Source organism: Elgaria multicarinata, chromosome 1, assembly GCF_023053635.1.
Source record: "Elgaria multicarinata webbii isolate HBS135686 ecotype San Diego chromosome 1, rElgMul1.1.pri, whole genome shotgun sequence".
Lineage (NCBI taxonomy): Eukaryota > Metazoa > Chordata > Lepidosauria > Squamata > Anguidae > Elgaria > Elgaria multicarinata.
In genome coordinates, this window is record NC_086171.1 from 42,915,340 (window position 1) to 42,928,387 (window position 13,048).

Below are 13,048 nucleotides of genomic sequence, written 5' to 3' on the forward strand. Positions count from 1 at the left end.
TCTTAATTTCTTACCGTTTTGTATGTATTTCTATAAAATGCAGAACATCGCAATGTCTTTAAGCAATGTATGCCTGTCATTTTATCCTGTCAAAAGAAACTGCATCCAAATGGAAGTTAAAACCATTTTGTTCTGAGGAAATGTTGACTTGTATTTCCAGAGTCTCAGTACTAGTGAGGGTGTGAGTAAAGAGATGCATCACCTGCAGCGCATGTTTTTGCAGAACTGCTGGGAAATTCCTACCTACGGAGCGGCTTTTTTCACAGGACAGGTATTCACAAAGGCAAGCTCAAGTAATCATAAAGTCATCCGAGTGTATGTAGGCATAAACATCAAAGGATTACATCTTCTCAATATGGAAACAAAGGTATGTCTTCTGCCTGTGTGTAACCCAAGTTTTACCTAATAATAATAATAATAATAACAACAACAACAAGCCGCCTCTCCCTCTGGATTGAGGCGGGGCACAACACAAATGCAAACACCATAAAATACAACTGATTAAAACGTATAAAACTAATATTCTTCTTCGTGGTCTCTGTGCGTGTTATGCTGCATCCAAACCTCCTCCACTCTCTGGAAACACTAATTATAAACACCCACTAAATCAGGGGTGGGGAACCTTCCCTCCTCCCAGGGCAACATTCCTTTCCAGTGAACTTCCTGGGAGCCATACACCAGAGACATTTCCCCCTGGAAGGGCTAAAAAGCTAAAGTGAGTAGAGCCACCCTCTCCCCTATGTAACCAATGTAAGCAATGGGGTTCTATAAATTTGGGGAGTATCAGCAGGAGTTACTTGGCAGTTAATGTGAGTGTGCTCATCCTGTTCTAGTGTACATTTAAACTAGAAGCTTGAGGCAGAAAGGAGGTAGGACGAGGTATTCCTGCAGTTGCGGCTAGTTCTTGTCCAACAAGAGTGTTGAAAGAAGGAGGCTTCGATGTTGAAAGCACGGGAGGCTTCGATAAGGAATCTGCTGTGCCAATTCTGCCAAGGTGAGAGACTGCTCGCAACCCAAAGCCAGGAGAGCATTTCTTCAAGGAGCGAAGACGCCATTATTGCAAACCGCAACTGGGTGGCTACTACAGAATTGGAGTCTGGTGGCTTGTTCACCCACTTAGAACTAAGATGGAGAGTGACGATACATATATTGCTACCCTTTTGTAGCTGTTACGAGACTCTGTTTTGGGGACAGTTGGAATTAACCTGCTCATGAAGAAGATATGAAGAATTGAGTTATGCCTCTCAGCTGCATTTTGCCATCCTGCTAAGGGCTTATTGGGGTGTGCTTTGATGCTTTGCTGGGGCTGTGATGTGTAATACCGTATTTCTTCGATTCTAAGACACACTTTTTCCCCATATAAACATCTCTAAAAACGGGGTGCGTCTTAGAATCGCGGGTGTGATTATTCTTAGAATCAAAGCTTTTTTTCTGTTGGTACTGAAATTAGTGTGAATTGCTTGTTTTTCCTCCTAAACCTTCTCCTCACCTCTCATTCTCTCTTACTGTCAACGATGTCACGCTTACTCCGGTCAAGGAAGCTCGTAGTCTTGGCTTTATATTTGACTCCTCGCTCTCCTTTACTCCTCACATCGAGGCAGTAGCTAAATCCTGTCGTTTCTTCCTGTATAATATTGCCAGGATTCGACCATTTTTGTCTGTCTCTTCTGCCAAGACTCTCGTTCACGCACTGGTTATCTCTCGGCTGGACTACTGCAACCTTCTTCTCTCTGGCCTTCCTTCGTCTCACATCAGTCCGATGGTCTCTGTCCACCACTCTGCCGCTAAGATCATCTTCCTGGCCCGCCGCTCTGACCATGTCACTCCACTTCTGAAATCTCTTCATTGGCTTCCAATTCACTCCAGAATCCAATATAAACTTCTCCTGCTGACCTTCAAAGCTCTTCACGGTCTAGCTCCTGCCTATCTCTCCTCTCTCATCTCACACTATCGCCCCGCTCGGGCTCTCCGCTCCTCTGATGCCATGCTTCTCGCCTGCCCAAGGGCCTCCACTTCCCTTACTCGGCTTCGTCCTTTTTCTTCTGCTGCCCCTTACGCCTGGAACGCTCTTCCAGAACACTTGAGAACTACAAACTCAATCACTGCTTTTAAAACTCAGCTAAAAACTTTTCTTTTCCCTATAGCCTTCAAATATTGAATTTGTTCTGACTCTATGCTGTTAGCTTCACCCTACCCGGTGCCTGTTTACACTTCCCTGTGCCTGTTTGCATTCTCCTTCCCTCTTTATTGTTTACTACAACTTATTAGATTGTAAGCCTATGCGGCAGGGTCTTGCTATTTACTGTGTTATCTGTACAGCACCATGTACATTGATGGTGCTATATAAATAAATAATAATAATAATAATAATAATAATAATAATAATAATAATAATAATCTTACAATCGAATAAATACGGTAATACATTCTTTGTACACTGATTTACCCTTGTTTGGGTGTGTGTGAGTAAGAAGGACAGCCTGGGCTTAAGAAGTATAAAGTGTTGGTTATTGCCTTTAAAGCCCTACATGGTTTGGGTCCAGGTTACCTGTGGGATCGCCTTCTCCCGTACAATCCTCCCCACACACTCAGGTCCTCTGGCAAGAATTTACTCCAGCCAACAAAAACAAGGCTGACAACAATTACCCAGAGGACCTTTTCTTCTGCCGCGCCCAGATTGTGGAATGGCCTGCCGGGAGAGGTTCATCAACTTAAGTCTTCCGGAATTTAAGAAAGCCATAAAGACTGATCTCTTCCAGCAGGCCTACCCAGTTGAATTTCAAGATGCCTTTTAATTTTTTTTTTTAATAATTTTATTTTTCTACAATACTTAAAAATACACATTACATCCTCTCATAAAGAAAAAACAACAACATACTACATAATATTGAAACGTTGAATACATCATATCTTATCTAAATAACATAATCAAAATTAACATAGAAGTGCACCCCCCACCTTGGGATCTCATTCCTGATTCCAGAATCTCATACTTTCTTCTGCTGGTGGTTTCCCACTTCCTTTAGAAAACACAAATATTAGGAACTGTTTCCAAATTCCTTCAAAATCATTTGATTTAGCTATACCTCTTCTCCATTTAATATTATTTGTCAATTTATCATTAATAGCTATATCCCATACTTCTTTATACCATTCTTCAATAGAATATTCCCCTTGAATCTTCCAGTTCCTAGCTACAATCAATCTTGCTGCAGTCAGCAAATTCGTTATCAATTCCTTGATTTCCTTTTTACATTTAGAATCTTCAAATAGTGACAGTAATGCAACTTTTGGTGTTCATTCTATCTTCATTTCCACAATTTCTTCAATCTCCAAAAACACCATCTTCCAAAATTTTTGAACATAGTTACATTCCCACCACATATGTAAATACGTTCCTTTACCCCCACATCCTCTCCAACAGTTTGCTGACTGCTGATTATTTATCTTATTCAATCTAACCGGAGTTAGGTACCACCTCCATATAATTTTAAAATAATTCTCCTTTATTCTTACTGACATATTTCTCAATGCTCTTTGTTTCCATAGTCCCTCCCAGCCCTGTTGTCCTATTTGTACATTCAAATCTGTCTCCCAAACCATTTTGCCTGAATTATCCATCAACCCTTTCTCCACCAGTATTCTATATATTTCACTCATCAACCCTTTTAACACTGTTCTTTTCTCCCTATCATTTTCTTTCTTAACTATTAATTCCTCAAACTTCGTCAATTCTCTACAATCTCCGTTATCTCTTACCCACTTTTTAGTCCACTGTTCTAATTGCCAATAATTTAACCAAGTTAATTTTTTATCTTTAAGGACCTCTTCCATATCCTCTCTTGTATTCATTCCTCTTAACCATTCCCTTAATTTCATTTTATTTTTTTCTATTAAAACTTTACTTAATCTACTGTTTAATTCCTCCGGGAAATTCTTTAACATTATTACCGGTGACAAAGGGGAGCTGCTCGGAAGCAGCTCCCCTTTATATTTACTCCAAATTTCCCAGTGAGACCTCAAAAGCGGGTTATCTATACTTTCTACCCATTTTTTTCCCTTCCCTAAAAGATACATTCTCCAGATTAATCTCTATATTACTTGTAGTTTTATCCTCCATCCAATCTAATTCTCCTATTCCTGTAATTGCCTCCACAATATGTCTTAATCTGTTAGCTACATAATATAGTTTAATATTTGGGAGACCCAATCCTCCCTTTTTTTGACTTAAATACCATTTACTTTTATTTACCCTCGCTTTCTAATCACCATTACAATAATTATTTATAATACTTTGCCAACTTTTTATTGGTAGCATCCTAAACACAAAATTAATCTTTGCTAAAATCTTCATTTTTATTAATGCTATTCTTCCAAACCAGGATAAGTTTAATCTTTTATATTTTTCCAATTTTGCTAAAATCTCTTTTTTTAACACATTTAAATTCTCTTTCTCTAAACTCTCTAACTTCTGCGTAATTTTTATTCCCAAATATCTAATCTGATTCTTAACTCTCATTTCTCTTCCCTTTCCTTCCCAATCCTTCTCTTCCTTTTTAGTATAGTTAAACAACATCATTTCTGATTTGGACCAATTTATTCTTAACCCAGTAACATCCTCAAATTCTCTCAGTTGCTGTTTAATTCTCCCCATCTTTTCTATTGGATTTTTAATAGTCAGCAACGTGTCATCTGCAAACATATTCAGTTTAATTTTTTTCATACTACCTATTCCTTCAATCTCCTCATCTTCTCGTATTGCATTCGCCAATAATTCCATTACCATTACAAATAGGACCGGCGAGAGTGGACATCCTTGCCTTGTCCCTCTGGCTAGTCGTATCTTATCCGTCACACCATCATTCACTACCACTACGGCTGTATTTTGAGAGTACAACTGTTCTATTATAGCTTTAAATTTATTTCCGAATCCCATTTTATTTAAAACCATCTTTAGAGCTTGCCAGCTCAAACAGTTAAAAGCCTTGAAAATATCCAATGCCAGAATTCCCACTTTAACCCTAGACTTATTTATCACCTGTATTACATTTAGAACTCTTCCCACTAAATTAGGCATCTGTCTACCTGCTACAGATCCACATTGATCCTCCCCTATATATTCCTCTATAAATTTATTCAACCGCCTTGCTAAAATAGTTGAAAAAATCTTAGCATTTTGGTTTATTAATGAAATAGGTCTGTATGAATCAGGGACAGTCAAATCTTTATCTGGTTTTGGTATTAAAATTATTAATGAATGTTCCCATGATTCTGGTGTTCTTTCTCCTTCCAATATGGAGTTATACAACTTCAATAATTTTGGTACTAATTTTTTTTAAAAAAACCTTATAATATTCTGAGCCTAGACCATCTACCCCCGGTGATTTACCCACTTTCAGATTCTCAATTACTTCTTCTACTTCTCTTTGAGTTATTACCTTTTCCATTAACTCTTTATGTTCTATTTTTATTCCCTTCTTTATATACTTTTCTATATAAGCTTCCAACTTCTGTTTCTGAGTATCCTTTCCCTTATACAATTCTTGATAAAATTCTTGAAATTTTTTTATTTTACCCTTCATTGTATGACAATAATTCCCTTGTTTATCCTTCAATATTCCTATCCCATTCCTGGCTTTTTCCTTTTGTGTGAGTCTGGCAACTCACAGTTTCAGTTTCATTTTCATCGCTCCCCCCTCCGTTCCGTCTGATTAATTTACAGCCAGAGACCGGGCTGCTTTTCACAATCCTTATACTGATTCCGCTTCCAAAAACAGGATTTTCACCCTCTCTTAGCAATCATAGTCATTTTCCTTCATTTTCATTAACGACCCATGCCTTTTAAATGAGATAATTAAGTTTCAGTTCCACCCCGAACGGGAGTCTCTCAAGGAGAAATCTTACCCATCGTGGCGTCCAGCTCCGCCCCCCCAAGATGCCTTTTAATAATGTGCTGCCTTTTAATAAAGACAGGTTGCTTACCTGTAACTGTAGTTCTTTGAGTGGTCATCTGTGCAGTCACACATTATGGGCTCTGCGCCTGCGCGGGGCCAGCTCCGGAACTTCCCTAGCTGAAAACATTTTTGGGCGGGAAACCCTCCCCCACCGTCTACTGAGCATGCTCGGGATTTCCCGCCCTAACTCCTCAGTTCTCTTCAACCACCTGTGGGTCACATGGACTCCCGGATAGTTAGCTACTTACCTTTGCTGAAAACTTCCATTTTTTCTCTCTTTTCTGTCTTTTCTTCTTCTCCAGTTTTCTAGCTTCTCTATATATATTGTTAGTATTGTTAGTTAGTTTTTAGTAGGTGCCTATGGCACTAAGAGCACTATTCAAGAAGTGCACTAGTGGACAGAAAATCTCCGCCACCAACGGACATTCGTTGTGCCTATTGTGCTTGGGAGAAACACACGTGGTGGAATCCTGTGCCTTTTGCCTGAAATTCTCAAGGCAAGCCAGGAAAAACTGCTCAGATCGCCTTAGGGCAATTCTCTGGGAAAGGACGCTGGCGGCAGTAGATACTCCGAGACCAGCTCAAGTTTCTATTTCTCCAAAGAAGATGGAGTCGTTGCCTCAGCCTCCTCCTACACGGAGTGAAGCCCTGTGGGATCCACCTGCTCCAGTTCTCAGTTCCTCCATTAAGGTGACAAAGAAACTTTCAAAGAGAGCTAGGGAGCATAACAGAGGAGACAAGCAACTCAAGAAAAAGAGCAAAATTAAGACGAAGCATATCAAAAAGAAGCCATCGCATCCGTCTTCATCGGTACCGAAGAGTCCGATACCGAGGCCTTCGCTACCGAAGTCTCCCTCGATACCGAAAAGCCCGATACCAAGGCTTTTGCTACCGAAGTCCCTCTCGATACCAACGCGAACAACACCAACCTCACCACCGATGTTGTCGCTGCCGACACTGATGTCTCCAAGGCATGAGACAGCAGTGGACTCTCCAGGACCATCCCCCTTTCAAATTGTTACGGTACCGGTGAAGTAATTGCCCATTAGGGCATCTATTTCGGAAGGGGAACTTAGAGATTCTTCTCTGGAAAATGTTGCAGAGTTCCCTGTACAACCCCTTTCTCGACAAGGGCTTTCCTCCCCTCGATACTGTGAGGGATCGCATCCTCCAGTCGACGACAGGGACCATCGATACCGAACGATGTCTCCGTACCGGCGCCCTCATGATCGCTCTCCGATTTCGATCGCATCGGAGATTGCTAGACACCGACGTCCCTTTTCACCAAGATACAGCAATCGCTCCCATTCGCCGATTAGAGGGCACGACTACTATGCCGACTGGTCACCCCTTCCGTATCGTCCACATTATTGGGACGACTGGAGATATCGTAGGGACCAAGACTACTATTATGAGAGACAACACTACCCTCACTTTCAACAACCACCGTCGGAATCGATCTCTCGTCCACCTCTCCCAGAAGAGGTCCCATCTATGCCACCACCGCCCCCGACGCAACCGGTGCACTGCTCGCAACCGACGCAGATGGCCTGCCGCACGCAGCCACCCTTAACCGCTGCGGTACTGTCTCGGTACCGACTGTTAGGACCCCTCTGCAGACAGTATGTTCTGCTGTGGGGAGGGACAAAGAAAGGGGCAGACTGGAAGCACCATCCCTCCAATCTGAGGACTACCAGTCAGATTCCTCGCAAGAGGCTTCCCTAACTCTGTCAATCCCGTCACACATTATGGGCTCTGCGAGGCTCTGTTTTTGGGACGGTTGGAATTAACCTGCCCATGAAGAAGATATGAAGAATTGAGTTATGCCTCTCAGCTGCATTTTGCCATCCTGCTAAGGGCTTATTGGGGTGTGCTTTGATGCTTTGCTGGGGCTGTGATGTGTAATACCATATTTCTTCGATTGTAAGATGCCATCAATTGTAAGATGCACACTAATTTCAGTACCACCAACAGAAAAAAAGCTTTGATTCTAAGAATGATCGCACCTGCGATTCCACGACGCACCCCGTTTTTAGAGATGTTTATATGGGGGGGAAAGTGTGTCTTAGAATCAAAGAAATACGTTATTACACAACACAGCCCCAGCAAAGCATCAAAGCACACTCACATTAACTGCCAAGTAACTCCTGCTGATACTCCCCAAATTTATAGAACCCCATTGCTTACATTGGTTACATTGGGGAGAGGGTGGCTCTACTCACTTTAGCTTTTTAGCCCTTCCAGGGGGAAATGTCTCTGGTGTATGGCTCCCACGAAGTTCACTGGAAAGGAATGTTGCCCTGGGAGGAGGGAAGGTTCCCCAAACCTGATTTAGCAGGTGTTTATAATTAGTGTTTCCAGGGAGTGGAGGAGGTTTGGATGCAGCATAACATGTTTTGGCCTCTTACCCAGCAGAGCAGATCCACTGGCTAAGTGCCAAGCCAGCAGGTGGAGGCGGTCTGTCAGATGGAGAGAAAAACACTTTATGCCAGGAGGGTAGGCACACCACCTCATGTTTACCCCCTCCAGCTGTCAGGAATTCAAGTTGAGATTTATTTATTTATTTATTTATTTATTAAATTTTTATACTGCCCAATAGCCGAAGCTCTCTGGGCGGTTCACAAAAATTAAAACCATGAAGAGCATAGTAAAACAGCCAACAATCTAAAAACACAGATACAAAATACAATATAAAAAGCACAACCAGGGTAAAACCACACAGCAGAAATTGATATAGGTTAAAATACGGAGTTAAAACAGCAAAGTTTCAATTTAAGTTAAATTAGGTGTTAAAATACTGAGAAAACCGCCCAGAGAGCTTTGGCTATGGGGTGGTATATAAATGTAATAAATAAAATAAATAAAAAGGTCTTCAGCTGGCGATGGAGTACAATGTAGGTGCCAGGCAAACCTCTCTGGGGAGCTCGTTCCACAGCCAGGGTGCCACAGCAGAGAAAGCCCTCCTCCTAGTAGCCATCTGCCTCACTTCCTTTGGCAGGGGCTTACGGAGAAGGACCCCTGTGGATGATCTTAAGGTCTGGGCAGGTACGTATGGGAGGAGGCATTCCTTCAAATAACCTGGCCCCAAGCCGTTTAGGGCTTTGAATGTTAGTACCAGCACTTTGAATTGGGCCTGGACCTGGACTGGTAGCCAGTGAAGTTGTAAAAGGACTGGCGTGATGTGGTCTTGCTGGCCAGATTGCACTGTTTGTGACAATTTAGCAATTATATTAGCTTTTCAGTTTGTTTATTTTATATTACAGGCTTTACTCATAAGTTTAAAATATGGCTGCTTTATGTGGCAGTTGGGAGATGGAGATACCTGCTTTCAGATACATAGTCTGGAAAACAAAATGAGCTTTATAGTCCATACCAAGCAGGTAAGCCACCTATCGAGTAGTTCCCCACACACACACACACAATTTATTATGGCCCTGTTCAGAAGACATCTTAAATCACAGCTTTATCTATGGCGAACAAAGCAAAAAGCCTTACTCACTGTGGTTTAAGCTGTATTCTGAACTGGGCCTATATCTCAGTATGGGTGTTATATATGTATACCCAAAAAGCTGTTTTAGGGCAGATAGCAGTTGTTGTGCCATTAAGAAGGTCTTTAAGGTCACAGTTTTCCTCCACCACCCCCATTTGCCAATCGGGGCCTTAAAGGTCCTGTTAATGCAAGGTTAAGAGGGCCTTTAGGGCCACGATTGGAGCAGGGGGGAGGGAAACACAATGTCCCCAAGGCTGGGGAAATCGCATTTCTCCCTGCTGCCAATGGGCGCCTTAAAGGGCCCCCATTGGTGTGGGGGTGGAGAAAAGCTGGGTAAATTGCATAGTTTCCCCCTCCACTAGAGGCCACCATGAATGCAGCAGGGGGAAAGGCAAAGGGCGCAGGTCAGGACAGAATCGCGCCTGACTGCTCTCGAAAGCTCAAGAGCAGTCTGGCCCGGGCCTGTCCTGGCACTGGACTCATCCGCCTGGGCCCATAAGGGCCGGACATAGGGGCGGCTACTACCCTCCTAGGCCGAGGCAGATTTTTTGCCCCAACTCTGACTATAGTATATGAACTGAAAGTGAGATGAGCTTGTGATATCTCTTCTAAATAGACTAAAGGTCAAAGAAATATGAAATTTAGGCAAGTGGTTTTTGTAGAGGAAGTCTGAGTTAATCAGTCCTTCCCAAGGGTCCCTCTGGGGTGCTCACCCCACCCCACTCCAGAACCAGTACCTCTTTGGAATAAAAGCACACAAACACCCAGAGTAACCAAGATAAAAGTTTATTGTAGAAACACAATAACTAAATAAGAACTTGGTTGGTAGCAGCTACAGACATGCAAATAAAACGGAGAATACAAAGAAGCAGGGGAAAAGAATATTTGAGGTAGATAGAAATCAGGCAGAACCACCCACGAATCCATTGAGGAAAGGACAGGCAATCTCTCCACTAAGTTTCCCTTCTCCCCCCTCCGGCCAAAGCGGCCCAACTGGCCTTTGGAAAAACCAGCCTTCAGCAAACAACAATACCCTAACCTTCTTTCAGCTCCCAAACTGGGCAACCGCAGACGTCCATAGCCTCCAGGCTGAAGACCTGCTCCAACTTAATCCACTCAGCCTTTTATCTCTCTTTCCCATAATGAGGGTGATTGTTCTTTCTTCTCACACAAAGCCCAATTAGCTCGGCAGGAGATAGCCCCCAGGTGCGAAGCCTCTGCCTGACCTCGAGAAGTTTAACTCCCACTTTTTCCCACATACCAGAGCTGGATCCTGGCGCCGGTTTGAACCATAAACAAGCTGGCCAGATTCCTCCCATAAACAGATCAAACTATTCCCTACCTATCCATCACCACTATGGTTTACTACCTAACAGGAAGACATGGTTTACTACTTACAGAGAAACAGATCTAATTCAGAAACAAATGTAATTCCGGACTCAACTGCATTTTATAACTCCCCGGTCCTTCACAGTTTTCAGTAAAAATAATTCATAATAGCAGGCAAGTTTGGCAAAGTAGACTTTAAGATTCTTGTATCTTATTATTGATGCTGCCCATTTTGGGGTTTGGCTTCTGGCTTTGCCAATTGGTGGATCCAGTCTGATTTATTTATTTCCCATGGGTCATCAGCCCTTTATAGAAGAAAATGTTCCCCACCTCTGGCCTAAGATGTTACATGCTGGGGTGTAGTAGAAGGGGAAAATTGCCAATAATCAGGCAGAGGCAGTTTGTGCAAGCAAGACATTGCTCACCTCCAACCAATCTGGACCAAATCCATTTTATCTCTGTGGTTCCTCATGCTACATCCCAGGGCTTTCCTAAAAATCTTCTGACCCCCAGGAGTCAGGGGTTCAAGGAAGTGAAATGGGTTGGAGGGGCGGGAATGCTCTGTTGCACAACTGATCGGCTCACATAGCAAGAACAATGGATGTGTTAAATCCAGTGCCATGTGGAAGATTCTGAATTGTTTTTCTGTTTGTAGGCAGGTCTCGTCGTCAAACTGCTGATGAAATTAAGCAGCCAGTTGGTGCCTAGTGAAAGAAATGACTGAAATAAATGGAGAATGGTTATACAGTTAATTGCATTAAGCAAATATAAGGTTTGCATATGTATGAATTGGACAGGATGAAATATGTTGTCTTTGTTAAAAAGTTCTGTTGTTTATTTGTAAAACATGTAACCTGGCAGTTATGTTGATATAAACCTTTTGAAGTTTTATTTGCAAAGTCATGAGAATCCTCAATTGGACAAGTATTACACAAAGAAAAAGCAAGGCTGCAATCCTAAGCACCCTAGTGGGATATACATCAAAGTAAACATGCATAAGACTGTGTTACAAGTCTATTCTTGTTTCATATAGATTATAAAAAACATGTTTTTCCTAGCCTGCTCAATAAAAGGTTGTTGCTTTGTGGATTTCACTACATTATTCTGTTACAGTGCATGAGATCTGTTGCAATACAGCTTAAACAGAAGTATGTATTGCAACCCACAAAGCAAGATTAAGTATCATATACATAGTTCTACTTGGTAATCACATGCTAAACTCTGTAGCTGCGATTCAAGAGCGTGCATGCACCTGGGCTTTTTCCATTGTAGACTTATGTAACCCCCAAAAGTAACTCTTGAAGATTTTAAAATTTGTGGGTGGGGAAGGTATCTCCTTATATGCTTAGAATACTGCATGGAGCAAGTCAGTAAGAGGTACCTTGAACAAGTTCTGAAGTATAGTATACTTGGTACATTGCCTTTGCACATATTGTCTTTTATACGTATGAAATAATTCTTTCTAATTTATTCTTTTGTTTATGAAATACAGTGTTTTATAAAATATTATTTGTATAAAGGTTCATGAAATTAAGATCGTTGTTTTTAAATAAAAAGTTTCTATTGACTAAGCCGTTGTTTTGGAATTTAGTAAGCATATTTATTTCTATGCTTTTGTTAATTACAAAATAATAAATTGCTTACAAAATAAATCTTGTATAAAGAGGGGTATAGTAATTCTTTCATTTCCGTTTTTTCCCCATTCATGCAAGTGTTCTTGCCAGTTACTCCTATGAGTAAAATCTCTGGCTCTGATCAAAACAGAGAGGAGGTCCAAGTTCAACTCCCAGCATCTCCAGTTAAAAGGAGATGTGAAGGACCTCTGCCTGTGACCTGGAGAGTCACTGTTAGTCAGAGTAGACAGTTCCCAGCCAATTTGCTGGATCACCCAGTGCCCTTCCCATCTTCTGGATAAAACTGTGGGAGGGTGAATGGCAGAAGACGGAGGATGAGGTAAATATCTCCTGCCAAGTAGCCATTGTTCTGGTGGTGTGACTATACCACATCCCAGTTGAATGACTGTTTCTTGCCCAAAGCCCCCATGGGCTTTATAGGGTACCTCTACCATGATCTATGGTGTTTCCCCAACTGTTTGCTCCTTCAAAGCCTAAACTAACGTCTGATGCCAAAGCACTACTGAAACTGAGTAACAAACGGGCTTACCCAGCTCCATCACCAAACTAAAGGTATTAACAGAAGCTCCAGCAACTCACTCTAACAACAGTAGGGTGTATTGCATTGGCTACAGTCCTTGTGAGGTACAGAAGTGTTGCTG

The 13,048-nt window shown here is 41.9% G+C and overlaps 1 protein-coding gene across 3 annotated transcripts in view; it reads left to right on the forward strand.

Moving 5' to 3' along the window:
* KRIT1 (KRIT1 ankyrin repeat containing) overlaps positions 1–11,715 on the forward strand; it is a 44,569-nt gene extending 32,854 nt beyond the window's left edge. For all 3 annotated transcript variants that reach the window (XM_063127005.1, XM_063127012.1, XM_063127021.1), the window contains 3 exons: positions 161–367; positions 9,218–9,334; positions 11,429–11,715. In XM_063127005.1, coding sequence (XP_062983075.1) covers positions 161–367; positions 9,218–9,334; positions 11,429–11,497 — 393 coding nt within the window. In that variant the 3' untranslated portion in view covers positions 11,498–11,715. The remainder of the gene's footprint in view (positions 1–160; positions 368–9,217; positions 9,335–11,428) is intronic.
* Positions 11,716–13,048: the final 1,333 nt, after the last annotated feature.